General features: G+C 42.4%; 1 protein-coding gene across 16 annotated transcripts; it reads right to left on the reverse strand.

Annotated features, from left to right (window-relative positions):
• Positions 1-2,476: 2,476 nt before the first annotated feature.
• On the reverse strand, positions 2,477-18,951 carry LOC111966514 (cold shock domain-containing protein E1). 16 transcript variants are annotated; one of them, XM_070444494.1, is made up of 21 exons: positions 18,867-18,951; positions 16,018-16,368; positions 15,759-15,844; positions 11,994-12,192; positions 11,445-11,611; positions 10,612-10,698; positions 10,424-10,542; positions 10,242-10,323; positions 10,018-10,146; positions 9,320-9,445; positions 8,986-9,225; positions 8,410-8,574; positions 7,928-8,098; positions 5,080-5,187; positions 4,808-4,983; positions 4,587-4,699; positions 4,357-4,476; positions 4,049-4,227; positions 3,664-3,827; positions 3,278-3,410; positions 2,477-3,162 (listed from the first exon to the last, which is right to left on the reverse strand). In XM_070444494.1, exons 4-21 carry the CDS (start codon positions 12,190-12,192, stop codon positions 3,115-3,117), a joined length of 2,526 nt encoding a protein of 841 aa, XP_070300595.1. In that variant the 5' UTR covers positions 15,759-15,844; positions 16,018-16,368; positions 18,867-18,951; the 3' UTR covers positions 2,477-3,114. The 16 variants fall into 16 exon arrangements, with proteins under 16 accessions (XP_070300595.1, XP_070300597.1, XP_070300596.1 ...); XM_070444496.1 differs by having other exon boundaries at positions 10,424-10,521; positions 11,502-11,611; positions 15,759-16,368; XM_070444495.1 differs by having other exon boundaries at positions 10,424-10,521; positions 15,759-16,368.
• Between the last annotated feature and the right edge of the window lie 354 nt (positions 18,952-19,305).

The raw sequence follows: 19,305 nt of genomic DNA on the forward strand, positions 1-19,305 counted from the left end.
ATCAATCTTAGGTGATAGATTCATCCCCATCATCTTCCTTTGCTTAGGTCGTCCTGGGTGCTACACACTTAGAGAAATTCAAAGAGTTTGAGCGGAATGGGGAACCCAATGAACAGCTTCTGAAGTCACTTGGAGGTACGGCCAGCAGACCAGAGGTCAAGCTCACCCTGCTGCATAAAGGGCCATCCTTCTGGGAAGGGCCTAGTAGAGGGAAAGGCAGCAGATACCAGGCTGGGCCTCAGCTGGGGAGAGCAGATGCTGGGGGCAAAGTACAAAGGGGTAATGGTGGTCTTAGTACCGTCAAAGCCTACCTCCCTTATCAAGCCTGCGGCAACAAGCCGAACAGCCACCGGAAGAACCGAAGAAGTCCAAAAGAAAGTCCCCGACCCTGATGGAGGCTTGGGGATGGCTGGAGAGCCGAGGAAGAGTGAACCAATCAGGCCGCGAAAAAGGAAACCGCAAGGACACTGACAAAAGGGATGGTAATTCCCTGAATGTTTGTCACCGTTGCCATGGATCCCTCCACTCCTGGGGTTTTGCAGAGCAAAGTCAGAGGAGAAAAGAGTGCAAAGTCCGTTGAGCACTAGCGAATCTCTTGCTGCATGCGAGATCAGGGCAGGGACAGAGAGAAGAGTAACATAAGCATTTCTGATGAGGGTAAGGATAACCAACATGTTAAGAGACACTCAGAGGCTGGCATGGCAAAGATAAAAGCGGAAGGCTGGCAGAATCCAACCAGTGCCCTTAAGATGGTTGATGAGAGAAGAAAGTTAAGAGGACTAGTTGCTCGCCAACAGACTAGTCTGAAAGAGCTGCAGGTCCAAATAAACTCAACGGATAGCCAGATTCATGAGCTGGAGGAGAAACAAAACGTCAGGCAAACTGACCAAGAGAACCAGCCTTCTGCTGGAGAAGGCAGAGCAGCTGGAATTTTGGGATAATGAACTAAAGGTGGAAGAGGGATATGAGACTTGGAACAGTTCCTGGAGATGAAAGAAAAAGCTGTTGAGTGTAAGGGCAAGTTGGAAGAGTACAAAATGAAATTGCAAGGACTTGATTCCTCAAGAGACAGAACTATTCAAAGGGAGAAAGTTAATGTTCCAAGCCAAGATGCCACATCTCCTGCTGCTGCAGGGTGGACAAGGCCAAATGAGGCCTTGAAATCAGTCAAGAGCTCTTAGTCAGCATGGTAAATAGACAGGAAGTTTGCTCCCAGAGAGAACTCAGATCTTCCTCATGCGCTAGTTTCTCCAAACCAGATCAAGGACTTGCAGCCCTCGTGGTCAAGTCCGCTTAGAGACTGGTGGACATACTGGTCTGAAGCCCCAGGTCCAAATTCAGAAACACAACCAAGGGTTGTGCATCGCTCCGAGATAACAATACATCTGGGCAGCACCAGGGTTTGAACGAGGTAGAGCAAGAACTGAAACTCACTGGTTTAAAAACAAGCAAACCAGTAACTTAATGTGCGTGATAATTCAAACTGCAGGGATTTGTTCCCAGTTTTACATTTCTATATGGCAACAATAAAATGTCTTTAAGCAAACTTCTATTGTCCTACCAAAAGTTGCTGAATAGCTTTTCCCATCTTCAGTTTGCTCCACTGTTCAGGCACATTTCTTTTTCACTGCACCGTTTCAAGACAAGTCTCTTGCTGCCATCTTGAATAAAATATTTTCTACAAACTGCATGGAATTTTAAGGAACAAATAACTGCCTGGATGTTCTTTCAAATAAAGTAACACAATATGATTTTCATAAAACTTTAATTCAATTGCTTCATTCAAGACCATTAACAAAAGTACATAGGAGCGCCTGTGCAGTTCAGGTTCAACCCAGTGATCTCCAGTTTAAATAAATGGTCTCTAACTGCCGTATGTGCGTACAGACACAACAGATCACCCTCCAACACCGCCAGAGCACAATAGATATCCTGATCCTTAAGACGCAACTTAATTCTAATGCTTTGTTACCCCGCTGTTTTTTTACTGAAGTTAAAATGTATTTTTGTTATATTGTGATGTTTAATCTTTCACTAAGAAAAAAAAGCACACATTACATACAGTATATTTCAACCAACAGGTATTTGGGATGCAGATCAGTATTATTTCTAATGGGAATAAAAAGCCATCCTTTCTTCATATTTTGGCAGTTGGGCTGGGGACAGGGGATATGTCAAAAAAAAATGTTTTTGTAGTTTAGGCACCGTATTCTTACGTCAATGAAACAAAAAAGCAAAGAGGTGCAAAAAATAATAAAGTACATGGTATAAAACTGCTCGATATAAGATGCCATTAGGAATTCTGCACCTGAGGAAATTGCTTACAAAGCGTGTTAATAGCGAAAAGTTATCTAAAGGCTCCAGATTTGTGAAAGTAAATCCAAATCATATAGCCACTTAAACATTCACAGGCAACACAACACCATGCTTTCACTCCAGCTCTTGGATAGAGTTTAAAAAACTGCTCAAAAAAACCGAGCAGAGAAGTAGCCTCTGTTTTAGTCCACACATGAGAAACATCACCCTCCTTATGGAGGGAACTTTGCTTTATGCATTTTGTAGGAAAGCATAGTGAAAACCATTGGCAAATGATAATCATTTAGTTGCCTTAAATGAGGGAGAACAATGGAGGAAAAGAAGCAGATGAGCTCTAATACATGCCCACACACAACAGGTTGCAGGTGCAGAATTCCAGACAATTAGGCAGATTCAGCAGATGGGACAAGACACTGCCACGCAACCGTCACTGATTCTAAAGCACACAGAAACCCTCAAAACAAATTCCTCTGTAACTTCTATCATTTCTAAAAACACCTTATGCACAACAGTCACACGCACAACACTCGGAAGAGGGATCCCGCCTTGTATACTGCAGTACGAAACTGTATCAAGTACATCATACATGGGCAGCAGAGAACAAATGGAATGAGGGTTCCCTTGCAGGTGATGGAACATGGAGGGGTTACACATGCTTATTTCTCTGTGTATCAAGAGTGTGTGTAGGAGCATGTGTCCACAAGACAGCAAACATCCCTTTCCATTGTTGTCGTCCATTCTCACGTTGCATTTCTAAATCAGGGCCCACCTAGTCAGACGGGAAAGGTTATATACTGCTCAGTCAATGACACCCGGTTGACGGGTCTTCCTCTCCACATTGAAGCCCTGGGTACAAAACAAAGTAGACCAGTAATAATAAAATCAACACGCTTTATAGATAAAAACACAAAGTGTACACACATCAGAACTTATACAGCATTATGTGTTCAAATGTGCGTACCTTTGAATTGTCAGGGCCGCGGGGCTGTCTCACAATAACTAGGCGGGGGGCACTAGCGTCATCCAGGGTGATGCTCTTGAGCCGGTTGACCAAGCGATCAGGACGGGGGGTTGCCACCGGTTTAGGCCCTTCACTGTGGGGGTAAAGAAACAAAAGGGCTTTTTTAACCAACAATATACTGTCTAGGTTTAGGATAACTGGGTCATAAATGAGACATGATTAGTAAATGTGGGGGGCTAGAAATCCAATTTCACTTAGTCAGTTGCATTGACTTTGGTTGCCATCAAGAAAACAGGCATCGTTATTGGCTAAGTTGAGGTAATACTTCCGTTTCCGAACATCTTACCCTACTTCATGGTAATAGTACACCCCCCTGCAGTATTTACCTAACTCTGCGTACGTTGCAGGCACTACATTTCCCTGTGCGTTGGTTGAGGATGACTGAGAACTCCACCTCATCCCCGGTCTGGAGCTCTAAGCCATCATGCACCTCTTTGACATGGAAAAACAGCTTCTTACTCTCGCCAACTTCATACGTGATAAAACCAAACTGGGGAGACAAGACATTACAGAATAAATAGGCATAGCGCTCATAGGTAGCCACACCAATACCTTGCATAGTGAGAAAGTCCCAAAACAAATTATACATTCTAATTACTTCATGTTTGGGTTACTGACCATACGTACTTAAACTGCAGAATCTCAGTTAAATTTTGAAAGGCAATTTAATCTTGTCTATCGCCAAAAATGTTGACAAGCATGATCAGATACCTGGTCCTTGACGCACTCCACCAGGGCTTTACGTTGGGGGACAACGTTGCAGGCCATCGTCTGTCCTGTCTGAGCCACTGTGCACAGCTGGAACTTCACCATCTCGCCTTTCTGCAGACAGTCTGCCTTGTTCGCCATGCCCACGATGCCAAAGGAGTAATTCTGGCACTTTGTGCCATCTGAATGCGTACAGGTGGGGAGAAGAGGAACAGTCAATTTAGCCATTTGGTTATTATAGAGTAAGTGCATTAGTAAAAACATTAAATTGATTTGATGGACATAAACCTCCACTGCCAGTGGTGACTTACCTTCCTCCAAGAGCTCAATGAGCCCCTGGTACTCTGTCTGGGACGGGTCCACACTGCGCAGAGGGCGCACCACCTTCCCCAACATCACCGTCTCACCAACATCCTGCCCCACACCATTCACTGCAATAACAGAACACCATTAGCATACTCACTTTGAAGGTAGATACATAAATGCTTCGCTATAGAACTGACTGTGGTGCAAACTCAAACTAAATCAATTTACTGCCTACCTGCTACCACCTTAGTAACCTTCTCAGCGCTGACTTTGTTTCCTTTGCCCTTGGACAGGGTGTATTCCACAGTGTCGCCCAGCTCCAGGTTCTCCAAGTCTCCACACAGCTCACTGGAAAAGACAGGCAGCATGAAAAACATAGGGCAGATCTTTTTTGTACAGATCTAATGTCACACCAACCAACATATTTTACACTAGCTTGCATGTGTTAAGTTGTACCTGTAATGAAAGAAGATCTCTTGATCGTGATTGGCTGTCTCTATGAAGCCAAAGTTGTCTTTCAGTGTGGCAATGTATCCCAGCAGCCTCTTGGTGTTGACAGTGCGGTTGAGGATCTTGATGGTGACAGCGCTCTGTTGGCCCGTCCTCTTTACCTCATTGATGGAGAACTCCACCTAGAGGACAAGGTTGGATTTACAGCACATGAAATCAGAGCCAACTCATTGTCTCTCTTTGGGGTTTGGCTAGTGTGAACTTGTTTGGTTCAGTACCTTGTCTCCTGCCTGTGGCTGGGTAGCTCCCTCCAGATCTTTGACGTGGTACGACACAGTCAGCTTCACTCCACAGTCCTCATAAGAAACCACTCCCTCTTCTGCTTCCTACATGACAGACATCAGAAAACAGATTAGACTGGCAGTTCCAGTCAAAGGCTGGCTACTGCACTCCTCTCCAGAAATCAGGCATTCAACTGTTACAAGTTTATAACACCACTGCTGAGCATTAGGAAACGTTCTAATACTTCAGAAAAATGCCCCCAGCCTGGCAAAAAATAAATACTGATATGATGAGGCTGGATAGTTGAAAGTAAAAGTGTAGGATAATGTTTTAATTCATCCAAGCCAGTGCACATCAGTAATAACTTCAAAAGGAGGAAGGGCGGAATGATGCATTTTAAAAGTTTAGGAGTATATCAGATGAACAGCAGTAGCAACTTCTTGTTAACGCTAAGAGTGCAGATGACTGGCACCAAGATGTGCAACATCACACATTCCAAAGCACCTCGTTAGTGTTCAGTTAGCATTGACTAGTGTTTGAAATCAACACCTTTGTACACAGTGTTAAATGTAGGGCTGCCCCCAACCCCTCCACCCCCCAAAAAAACCTGGCTGACCGAGAGTTGTTCTTTCAACCAATCAAATCAACTAAACGCACTGAGCTTGCCTGCTGCTTTAAGCACACTAATTAAATAATTAAGACAAATGACGAGGGAGTACGAATGCAATTGATTTGATTGTGCAGGGCAGGGCACAGACTTGCTGCCCTGTGTAAAAAAAAAATATTTAAAAAAGCACCCATCCTCTCCCCCCTGCTGCAGTGACCACCACAGAACAAATCAAGATTGTATGTCACATGCACCAAATACAACAGTGAAATGCTTACTTACGAGCCCTTAACCAAAAATGCAGTTAAGGAAAAATAAGTGTTTATAGCGCTGTCCACATTGCTGTAACAATTACAGCCAATTCTGACTGAAGTCATGTTACCGAAATCCCTAATTTCTTTAGGGAAAACATTCCCTGAACCCTTACATGACACTTATGTGTCACATGCACGTGACCAATAGGGCCTGGGCTATAGAACATCAATCACATCAACAAATTGGTTATAAACTCAGAACACCGTAACATCAAAACAGATGCACTCAAATTTGGGAATGTTTACTGGTTGCTCAGGAAGTAAAGGGGAAGTTAGATGTGCAGAATAAATTTGACCAGTTGTGGAAAATATTGGAGATCAAGAAGGTAAGGCACAAGCGCTGTGTACATATTATGTGTGGCAAACAGGTGCTGTTAGATTACAATATAATTTCCCCAGACCGTTTGGAACAAAGTAAACACCGGAAAAAATTATATGCGTACCAGTCCAACTTTTGGGGGTAAATCCTTTATTACAGCAAAGATTAAAGACAGTCACATTCGTTTGTGAATGCAATTTTCCAAAATTGAATGGTTTATTTATTGTTTACGCTAATTATTTAAGGGTGGCTTTGTTATTTTAAATCGAAGACGCTTGAAAGCACTTAATGATAATGACATTAGTCACAATCCAATAAGAGATCACGCGGCTTATATTTTTCTGACAATTTGGAACCGTTACACTAAATAAAACCAGAGAGGCTGTACTAACAAAACAAAAAGACCCAAAGCCATTATTACAGCATAGCAAAGCTTAAAAACAGCTACATTTGTGAACTTGTTTATCCGACGTGTTGTGGTTGCGTGAGGCTTGGTGCTCACAGAATGAATAGGCTATTAAAACAAACCGGCAACAAGCAGGATCTTCAACCGATCGGCATTGCAACCCCTCAATATTAAAATTCTCATTGGTGGGTTTGAGGTGCCACTGTAGAATTGGTGGTGTTATGGCCAAAAGTAGCAGTAGCACATTTGTATAAGTAATAAATCATAATTTTTGATAATGATCCTAAGATATGAATGAACTTTTTTTAGCTACTGCTCAACTAAAGAAATCTTGGTCGACCAAAAGCCGATAGACCAAACAGTCGACTTAATGGGGTCAGCCTTAGTTAAATGCCATATCTCCTTAGGAACTAGTAAAGTAAATTACAAGACGGCAAAAGTGAGAATAACATGTTTACAGAGGAATTGATTAGGACTGAAACCACAGTCAACCATGGGGTGAGGAGCACATTCAGCGGGCATTAACACCACTGACCTTTTCTACTACTTTACCCTTGAGAAATATGCACAATTAGTCTACCCATTTGAGCATACATGGCAACTACAGTATGCATGTCTGCAGCAATGTGAAGTGCAAAGGTTAGGAAATGAGACTGATTTAAGAAATTGGGCAAACACCTATACATGATGAATTTTAATAAGGTAACTAGGGGAATTTGTCACAGTTGCCACGTAAAATGTCTGGCAAATCAATGTCATATCTAGCTAACATGAGACAAAATTAGTGGTTAGTACTTTGCCTCTGTGTCCACCCAGTAGGAAAACATTGATTGATGTATCTATCTAGCATTGTTCAACTTGATGGCAACATGCAGACAAAACTCCTACCTTGTCTTTTTTCTAATGGAGAGAAGTAGCATGAGGGGGAAAGGGTGAAAGGAGAAAGCAAAGCAGAGAATTAGAACTAAGGTGTCAAATCAAATGGGCTGAAAAATGCCTGATCGTAAGGGGAAATGTGTGCGTGCGGGTCTCGGAGCAGTTTTACATTTTGATACTGATCAGACTAGGAGGGGGTGAGGACAGAAAAGGCAAAGAAAGATCAGGCAGGGAAGGACAAACATGTACTGTCAAAATAAAAAAGGCAAATGTTGACAATGTCGCTGTGGGTTCCCAAGTGCTGCCCTGGGTGCTTTCGTACCTTCTCTTTGGCCTTGCTGGGGCTGGCGCTCTTGTTGTTGGTGATGGCTGCTGTGGCCTCCTTCTCCACCACACCCACAAAGCGCTGCTCAGACTGGGTGTGGAAGGAGACTGTGCCCTTGGGCAGCTTCTTTATGCGCACCGCGTGGTTCCTCTGGGCAGACAGCATGTCCTGCACAGGAGAGGGAGAAAAAAAAAACGTTTCAATTTGTGTTGGTGATCAATAATGCTCTCATTGAGATTGGCTACCTCACAATACAAACCAGACAGAGACCAAAATACATTTGGAAAACAATGTGCCTAGGAAAAGTGAATGGGTTCAAAGAGTGAGATTTCCTAATATTAATAAGAATTTACTGGATGTTCATTTCAAAATCAAGAGTTTCTCATTAAACTAACAGCCTTGGAAGATTGACAGAGAAAAAGAAGGAAGGTGAGAGTAAAGGAATTTTAAAGACAGCAATTGTATATTGAAAAACGGACCATGGGCGTTCTCTCTGGACTCACGGGCACAACTGTGAACTCGACTTCATCAGAGATGTGCAGCTGGCCCTCCTCCAGCACCTCGCTAAAGTGAAAGAACATCCTGGCGTCCCGGTCCACACACTTGATGAAGCCAAAGCCGTCACGCATTGCAGCGATCACACCCTATAGGACAGAGAAAGCCGTCAACACACAGCAGAGATGACGTCGACTCTGCATGTAGACCGAATAATCTGCTGGGACTGAATGGGATGCATGAGTTCACAAGCTGCATTAGTTCACCGATCCTTGTGTTTTCATCACTAATTATATGGACATATCAGGATTGGGCGAAAGCAGCCCTTAAACTGCTTCACTGAGTTCTTTTACTTTTGAGTTAACCGAGATTAAAGAGACAGTGCATAAGATAAAATGCCAATCCTTCCCTTTCATTCGGGACTGTAGGTTTACGCTCTTCCATTTAATAGATAACAGTTTGGAATATGAACTCGATTTTTTAGGAATGCAAATTTCAGGTTGCCATATTCATTGATTAAACTCCACACAAAGCTTCCTCAAATGAACTAGTGAGCGTACCATAGATCTCCTCATGGTCCTTACCATCTCACGGGACTCCTTAGTGAAGTGGAAGGTGTCGGGCAGGATGTCGATGTTGGTGGCCCGCTCCAGCTTGTCCCTGCGGTCTGTTGAGATGTTGAACTGCACATGGTCGCCCTCCAGCAGGGTCACCTTGGACTTGGTATCCTTCTCGCCGAATAGGAGCTCCTTGTCCGTGAAGCTGATCCTAGCACAGATTCGGCCTGGGAGCGGATCATTCTAAAAGATTGGGAGGAACAATACAAATCCAGGATTCAGTAAAAACCAAGCGCAGGTTAATTCTGAGTATGTAGGCATCGCGTAAGTTGCGGACCTGGTTCTTGGTTGGAACTTTAGGGATGACTTTGACGACAGTGCCTTCAAACTGCTCAATGCTGATGTCCTCAAATATGACGGTTCCCTGGGCGAGCAGCCTCACGTCGGTGGCCACCTCTTTCCCCTAGAGAAAAACAAAATGCTTTATAGCCGATTTATCCTTGATTCGGCAATGTGGTCTAACGCAATTGCGGAGCCCCCGGAGGTCAAATCGAGCTCCATACGGCGATGCCATGCACCTCCCAAATTTTGTAACAATGCAGAGGGCTCCATATAGCTCCGCATTGAGATGATTGGTTGACGCTAAGTGGAAGAGCATGTGTAAACACAGCACAGCTCCAAGAAACTCAAGTAGTATGAATGCCCTGACAGACACCGTATCGCCATAAATGCTTTAGTTACTTCAATGTTGCTCTTTTCCTCTCCATTACAACATTCTATTGCATAATTACAGGCTCATGGCATCAATATGTATTCAGAATGTATACATGAGCAGGAGTAATTTCTGTTGAACAGACTTTCCTATTGAGACATTCTCACTGTCATTAAACAGCCATTGCTTGATTTGACAAGTTGAGTCCCTAACATAAGAATAACTTGATTCCAATACTGGCCTCATATTCTATACTTTTGCAAGCCATTAGAACGGGTCACCAGAGTTGGCTAGCCAGAACGGTTCCATGTGATGCCACCTACGTTTCTCTCTTTGATGGTGAACTCCACGTCGTCGCCGGCCTGAAGGGCCTCCAGGTCACCCTTGAACTCGCTGTAGTGGAAGAAGATCTCCTTCACCACGTCAGCCCTCTCAATGAACCCAAAGGCCTCCTACCAGACAAAAGGGTTATCGATTAGATTATAATCAGGCACATACAGTAGCCAATGTCCAGCCAGGGATCCACAAGGCTCTACTGTGGCTTTACCTTGGTGGCACAGACAACCCCCTGGCACCTCATCTGTTTCTTCTTTACCAGGACGATGTTGTGAGCACTGACTGCACCAGTGCTGAAACACACAGAATATACCATGGAGGAAAAGGCTATGGTAGTATGCAATCAAAACATTTTAAATTGTGAAACAATAAGACACTTGACAAACAACTCACTGCTTGTTGGTTTCCATATAGAAGCTGACTTTGTCTCCCGTGTCCAGGTGCATGTTGCCCTCTATGTCATCTGGGGTGTAGGTCAGGTAAAACACCTCCTGCGTGGGAAGGAATCCATACTTTACATTACATTGACTACCAGCCTTGTCATGAAAATAATCTTTCTACAGGCCATTTGACAGTCTTACCCCGTTTCTCTCGTAACACACACTGCCAGTGGGCACCTGCCCCGGTGCAGATTTGCCATCCAGTTGAGTGGGAATCGCTGAGACAACCTAAAAGACAGCAAGAACCACAGGGGGAGATGGTTAAGAATGGCATTTGGGTGATTCAACACAATTGCCTTACTATAAATCAGTGCACCTAAATAAGGAAATTACAATCAATCATTCTGTGGAAACAAACTGGTTGATTTTCAAAATTATATCAAGAGAGCGAAGGGATACAAGCCTGGTATGTACTGTAGACACTACTGCATGAGATGTGAAATGCTTGAAATGCCAAATTTCTTCATTTGAATGAGTAAAGGCCATTTGAAGAAAAGGCTAATAAAACATCAATGCTATCAAAATATTACAGCCAATCAAACCTATTCAATTTACTGACTTCATTTGTCATTCCTTTGAAAATAAGCCTTCAACTTAATTTAGGCAGAACTTTCTAGAGAAAGACTTAGGCTGTTTTGTTTTAACTTCAAATCCCACCTCCACCCGTGAACACCATCACCACACAACATGTATGTCGAGGACAGGCAAGCCCATTGTAAATCTCCATGGAAACAGATGACATTCCTAGCATTTCAGATAAACAGACCACGACCAACATAAATAACCACAATAAAAATGTGAATTTAAAATCAGTGGTGGGGGTTCGTATTTACGCATCTATGAAACTATTAATAAACAAAAATGATTTTAAAGATTTACAATGAGCTTGAACATACACCCAACTGACGAACAAACACCGACATTGAGGTGACAGGGACAAAAACAGAACCAAAAGTAAAATGGTGTTCCTTAACTGGATGAATATAACCATGCAGCACAGTAAAGGGAGAGGCGTGCGAGTCTGGCCCCACCTGGCCCGAGATGCGCTCCTCTGGAAGCACCTCTGGTTTGATCTTAAGCAGCTTCACTGCTATGGGCTTGCCAGTGCGCCTGTCTGAGGACACTTCAAACTCCACATCATCTGGAGAGGCAGAGGGGAAGAGAGAAGGAAGAAAATGGGCTGTGAGAAAATGTGTTCTCGACACCAAATGCTGACCGGACATTCATGGAGGTCAATCGACTTAAAAGCGGCCCACAGTAGCTTGTGAAGAGCCCAAGACAGAAATCTGTTGTTACCACTTAGCCCCAAGGATTTTTTGAAGGAATTCTCATTTTTGGCCAGATAAACATTAGGTGGTTTCCCCAAACAGATTAATCCTAGTCTGAAGGAGAATCTCATTTGAAAATGTTTAGTGCATGATTAATCTGTGTTTGGGAAACCATCCCTAAAAGCTTGTGTTGTTCAGTAGCTTGTTGGATGAGACTAGACTACTAAATGACTAGAAGCAGCACTGGACTCTCACCTCCTATCTTGAGCTCCTGAAGGTTGCCGTTGTACTGGGAGCAGTGAAAGAAGAGGCGCGCCTGCCGCTCCGAGCACTGGATGAACCCGTAGGAGGTGAGCAGCTTCTCCACCACTCCTGTCTCCCTGATGCCCGCCGCCGTGCCGTTGGCAAACGCCGTGTGCCCGTTGTTGTGGAGCATGCCAGGGTCAAAACTCATCTGAGCAGAACAAGAACAGACATTATTGAAGAAAAGGAAAAGGAAAAAAGGCTGACAAAATACAGCTCTGAATATTGAACGAGAGCAGATGTGAGTTTATGAGTGGGATTGTGTAAATGCATATGATAGAACAATTCTTTCACAAATGAAACTCCCACATACGTCAATAAGATCTAATTTACACACAATCCATTAAATTGTGTTTCCTGACTGATGGTTGAACCAAAGTTTGGAGAGACTAACCAAAAGAGCTTTCTGGTGTTCTGACCATTTCTCTTCTGAATGCCGGTGAGCACAGTTGGCCAACCCCAGGTGGTTTTTATGTTGATTCAGACCATTCACTACCAATAAAGGCCACACTGTATAGTTATTTCTAGTTGGCTCAAGAGAATCCTCCACTTCTATTCACCCAGTCACTATTGCAACTAAAATAAACAAGCACTCCTGGATTGACAAAGTTGGGAACATTATACATGCAAAAACAATTGTTATTGGACTTAAATCTTTATCCAAACCTACTACAAAACCACTGCATCTCCCATTGACTAGCACAAGTCAACATGAACTGGGTGCTACAATATGACTTCACACAGAACCAAAAGTACTTTAATTGATCTCCCTCAAAGTAATCAAGAGCCACTGCAAAACAAACCATGCGGTTAGCTAACATCCCCCTGGCAGTCATTACCACTGTGGGTGCAACTGATGCGATGCCCACACAACATGCCCACTTACTGATCTCTGATACAGGGGGGTCCGCTTGTGTTTTTTGTGGGAGACAGAGAAGGAGCGGGGTATAGCCACCGCAGAGGTGGAAGGAGCAGTATTACGTGCCAAAGGGGGTTCGGAGTGCACCCTCTCCATATCCAACAGTGGAGTCAGGACTGGGAAACACTGTTGGGGGGGTCAAAGGGTGATTTGGAGATTCAGATACTTGGCGCTGTGGTTTTGCTCATGAGTTTTCATTCCATTACACTGTAGCTTTCTAGGTCTTTGAAGTTATTTTCTTACACCAATTGTAAAATAAAGATTTAAACTATTTAAAAAAAAAAAAAAAAACAGATCGATACTGACCGTGGGAATCCTAATTCCATAAGAGAAACTAATAAATTATGTTATTAGCAGAGACCTAGCATCTAGTATTATGGATGGAAATGTATGTGCCGTTTGGCTCTACAACACTAAAATGGGGGGTTAAATGTCCAGACGAGGTAGTCTTCGAAACACCCTACAATAATCAGCCTGATCAGTAAACCTAAAACTTGCCATTCAACATCTGACGGAACAAAGCGTTGAGAAAGGTGGTCATGTAACTTTTTAAGTTACCGATATTGCCTGAAATACTGTTAAAATAAGAGGTGACAGAATCAGAAAGTGCTGATGTGAAAGACAGTTTAGACAGAAGCATGTCTACACAGTAAGATGATAGTGGGAACATGAAGGGTCACAGAGCAGCCTCATCTGTTAGGTCCCTTACTAGCATAGCATCAATGTTGAAAGTTGAAATTCCCAGTAGTTAGTGGATTTTGTCCTTAAAGGGATGAATAATCCCATTTGCTGGTTCGATAACTAAGATTCCAGACTAAGCGACATTGAACGACACCAGCCACCGGGGAAACAGGTTTAAAATCAACTCGTCTTACAAACTAGCCTACCTTAGCTTATTTCAGTCTAGTTATTAATTGGGAAAGAATGTCAAACTGACATTGTCTAAATCGTTTTGTCAAGTTCCTACTGGTCACATTATTTTGAGCATTAACGTCACCTGAGGGGTGTACTACAAAGCAGGATCAATGAGTTAACCAGCTAACTTGACAAAGTAGTGACATTTGAAATGAGCATGGTATAATTGACTCAAGCAAAAACACATTTTGCTTTCGTAATAAACCAGAAAATCAATAGTAATTTATTCACCTCAGCATCAGAATCCTGCTTTGTAGGTCACGCATTTTTATTTTATTTTTTATAGTCACCCTTTATTCTCACTTCATGTTACATTACACTCCCATTGTTTTCCTTTGCCTGTACTAGATCACTAAACAAAACAAACTTCAGTTTGTTTATATTGCCTACATTAGAGAGATATTGCAGCACTAATCATATCCCACACCACTAATTTCAGGTGGCATGGCACAAAGCATTTACAGCCTTAAATTGTGGTGGGTAAAAGCAAATTTGAAACATACCCAAATCCCAAGTAACCTTTAGACCACCCTGTAACTGCACCTGAGCAGAGGCTAGTCTCTGAGCCCCGAGGAATGGAAAGGTAAGGCCAGTCAGAGCAGAGAGAGGCAGGGCAAGGTGGGTGAATGGGTGTTCGATGGGGGGGAGACGGAGGGAGGTGGTGGGGAAGATGGAACTTACGGATCGGCCGTATGGTGACAGGCTGAGTCCGACGGGAGAGGTGCTGCTCAGGTCAGCGCTAATAAACGCGGCAGGTGGCGACGTGGGCAAGGTAAACTCAACAAAGCCTTTCCAGGGGCTGCCCATATTTTTCCATAAACTCAAGCAAAACTCCACCCCTTTGTTGTACTTGATAACTGGTTTGCTTGACTGCCTCGATTTGTTATTTTTTTGCTCAACCACCCAATGATACACCTCTGGATGTCTGCAAGGGTGAAAATGGGAAAGGGACAAAAATAAATAAAGGGCGAGGCAAAAAGGTCAGCCAGTGAACAGTGTCACAATTAAAGGAAAGGGTCTGTGGGTGTGAGGAGACAAGGGAAAGGCTAGATATGACCAGGTAGAGGGGCAGGATAAAGAGGAAAGATTGCTAAACTTCAATAACGAAGTAGGCCTATGGCAGGGAAGACTGCTCTCTAAAAGGCTTTAACTGTGCTAAATCACTCTGCTAGAGTTGGTGCAATTAATTTATCTTGTTACCAATTGACCTAAAACAAGTTGAAGAATGATTCAGCCCTATCAAGTAGTTGCAGAGGTCAGTCATAATTTGAGGTACAGGATGGTTAGTCCAACTGCATCTGAAATTCAAGTCACTCAAGTAAATTAGGGGAGCCGTTGTGCATGTTGTCACCAAAAAAAGCTAGTTTATTTATGATATCAAAAAACGACCATCTAGGTAAGGGGCAATATTCCCCGTCTTAGTTAAAATGGTAGAGGATGTGCACATGTACAAGAGCAGAATTGTTGGGACATTTAGTGGGTTATTTGTGTTCATTATCATAACAAATATATCTCCACATTCCTGCCTTATGACAGCACACCAGGGGACCAGACTGGAACTTGGGAAGGTGCGTTTTCCTCTTTATTGGTTCAACATCAAATTTAACATGAGCATCAATTTGTAGATAAAATGCCATGTGATAAACCATTACAGTAGTTTGCAAATAAATTTACTAATGGCGTCCTATCAAATCAGTCCTTGATACGTGTAGATAAGTGAAAGCCTCATGCAAAGTAAATACATTTGACATGCAACTATATTTGGAGATAGCTGGGCCTATATAAAGGACGCCTTTCTAGACACAAACAAGAAACAAAGAGAAGTTATTCAAAACCACAACACATTTATGAAATAAGTAAAACAAAGAAAAAAATGGACCTACCTTGATTTGGCGTCTTGAAACTTCTGGTCGTCTTGAACGCCTTTGCAGATCTCACACTTATTTGTTACAGGTTTCTGGCACAAGTTCTAGATACGAGTAGCATGAAGCAAAGGGGAGAAAAATATTTTAAAAGGCAAAAGCAGGTGCAATAGTGCTTGAAAACAAAATAAACAGAGCAAGAAGAGATAGACGAAGGAGATGGGATAGTTAAAGGAACCGGGGGGAAAAAACGAAAAACAAATAGAAGCCCTCTAGGCACCCCAGGGTAGAGTCGGTGGTGAGGATGAGGGCGGCTGGGAGTAGCGTTGGGACGTGTGCTTTGTCAAAGCTGTTGAGTAGGCACAAACTTCTGGTCTCAGATCAGTTATCTTCACGGTTTCGCAATGTTGGCAAAGGATTGCTTCTCTTGAGTGTGTTTCGATTGGGCAGGTGTGTATCTTGTGTCTTCTTAGTTTAGTTGCTTCTAGATTCTCCTTTGAAGTGATCCTTTCCTTGAGTTGTTGCGACTATGTTTCAGGATGTTTCTCTTGAATTTGTTTCTTTGTTGTGATCTGAACTTGAAGAAGCAGTTGGATGGTACAAAAAAAATTCAGTTCCGTTTCACTTCATACTGTTGAGAAAAAGAGATCCACTATTAGTTTAAAATGAATCAGATTTCGTCATTATCAATGTACATAGCCTACTAATTTGAATAAACTAGCAAATTGCGCGACTCCTGATAAATGTGCCATCAAAGACATATGTCACCATTTATGATGGTGGTGGTACCATTAGCCCATAGGTTGACAATAAATTAGGACATCATGTGTTGGAAACACTGCAACAAAGTACTAAGGGGCTAGCATTAGAGCTTTCTAAATAGACTTCCCAGATTCAAGACCACAATGAAAAACCATTACAGCCACCTGTAGACTAGTGCCCTGGGTCACTTTTCATGTGAATTGAACTCCAGATTCTTCGCCCCCAGACTCCCAGGCCTAAATATAGACCTTCCACAGCTGCCCCTGCACACAGTGCCAGCTGACTAGATACTAGAAGTCCTGCGGATAAACAAGTCCCTGTGCATACCATTGGCCGTACTGATATGTATGGCAGTTTCTAACCAGTAAGGTCTGTGTAATTCTATGAGCAATGTGGATCATGACAAAAGGCTCAGACACTGATCCTAACATTTAACTGTATAGGACTTTGCACAGTAACAAGAAGCAGGGACACATCCACAAAGTTTAACTAATCCGTCATGGCTGTGTCACAATGAGTGCTAAATGTTGTGAAAGGGGTCAAATATAATTCCAATGAGTGGATGGGTCTTTAAAGCTCATACTTGGTATCCAGGTTACAGTTGTTTATGGACAGCAGTGCTAAATTGAACCTCTTGGAAATCAGTGTCAGAGAAATTCTACAATCTTTGACTTACAGTCCATCATAATGGATCCCTTTATACCACTTATCTACATAAATAACCATTATTACACCCTGCAATTCTATGATTTCAATTCACATCTAGATAAATATGCATCTTGACAACACTGCCATTAGTGACAGTTTGGTTACAACGTGTCATTGTGTGTTTAAGCTGTCAATGGATTGGCACAACTACCACCTAGCAAGGTTTGTTGAGACAACACCTGTACTGTCAAACTGAAGAACGGTAAGCAATTTAATCATCCTTGGTAATAGGGTGACGTTGGTTGAAAGGAGTGGGGAAAACATTCACTCAGAAAACAACTCTTGCTTAAAGCAATGAAGAATATCAACATGGTTAAAATAAAACAGGAACTTGAGAACGAGTGCTTTTCAGTTACTCATGACGCAGCCATAAATCAACATTTGCCTACCAGTGCCCACCCACTAAAAACACTGGCCATGATTGGCCTTTTAGCGCATATTTCTGAAATAGGTGGTCGAACATTGTTGAGTTCAGAAGCCCCTAACTTTTGTTTGTCATCTTACTTGCTAACGTTACCTATTGTTTTGATGCTTCACCAAATTCTGAATTCATGTCAGTAAAGCATACTAAAGTTGGCAACAACAAGCATACGTACACGGCCTCGTCTCAGCTAGATAACGTTAGCTGGCTAGAACTGTAGCGTTCATGGATCATGACAACCTACCTAGGTCGTTCATTATTACTAGTCGTAACGTCACTTAACTGTCCCTGTTGGTTGAACAATGTTTGACACCAAGCAATTCATTAATTACCAACCAGCTTACTATTAGCTATAACTATGCACAGCCATGTGATTTGCCATCAAGCAACCACGCTTTGTAATGCAGTAACGTGGCCTACTAGCCAACGCATCATTAGTTTACATTGGTAGCTAGCTGATTTATTAAGTTTAACGCACAATAATTAGCTAGCAAGCTAACTACAAAACACAAATAAGGTGTTAACAAATTGTCAAATCGAATGGCTAGTTAACGTTAGATATTTGTTAAACGCTAACGTTAACTAGCTGACATTAGCTAGCCAACAACGCGTTAGCTTTACTTCGCTAACTAACAGTTACTTACTACGAGCACTTGGCTAGGTAATCATACATTAAAATGGTTTGTTCCTAATTAATGGAATTGTGAATACGAACAATGTCTATTGTGCCAATTTCAACTACCCATTCACTTCGCAAGGGTTAACATTTTAAGATGGGCAGGCGCATTAGTTGGTAGTGTGGCACCGGACAACAAAGGAACTGCGACAGATAAATTCGCTAGCTTGTGGCTACCTAGCCAACGCTTGCTAAACTCGTGCAAGTCCAGATAACAAATGGAGTCAGCTCGTTTGTCACTTCAGCAAATTTGTTTAACGTCAAACATAACGTGAGGATACCAGTATGCATTAAACAATTGATAATGTTTATACAGTTTATTAATTACGTCGAAGCGTTTACCAAAATATCTCCCCAGATAGATAACGTTAGCTACACAGTACTGTAACGTGTTGGTATGATTTAGGACGAGTAAAAACACCAGATAACACTACCCCGCCTATAAGCTTTGAAGGATAAAAACTTGGTTCAAAATGATTTTATATCGTTATAACTTGAATATAATCTCATATTAATGGGGTTTTAACCGTAACTTTCAATTAGTATATTAAACAAAACTCACCCCAACAGCTTTCAGCACTGTCACCAGCGCCGCCAGAAGCAGCACGGCACATTACGTAGTGATCGGAGTGCGATCCTATCGCGAGATTTCATATGATACTGAGAGGTTATACCAGAGATCATGGATATAATGACGAGATACTTGTGTCACAAGTTTATTGATCGGGTACACATGCCAAATCAAATCAAATTTTATTTGTTACATACACATGGTTAGCAGATGTTAATGCGAGTGTAGCAAAATGCTTGTGCTTCTAGTTCTGACAATGCAGTAATATCTAACAAGAAATCTAACAAATTCACAACAACTACCTTATACACACAAATGTAAGGGATGAATAAGAATATGTACATATAAATATATGGATGAGCAATGCCGTGCAGTATAGGCAAGATGCAGTAGATGGTATAGAGCAGTATATGCATATGAGATGAGTAAT

This window comes from Salvelinus sp. IW2-2015, linkage group LG7 (genome assembly GCF_002910315.2).
Source record: "Salvelinus sp. IW2-2015 linkage group LG7, ASM291031v2, whole genome shotgun sequence".
In the NCBI taxonomy this organism is placed as follows: Eukaryota; Metazoa; Chordata; class Actinopteri; order Salmoniformes; family Salmonidae; genus Salvelinus; species Salvelinus sp. IW2-2015.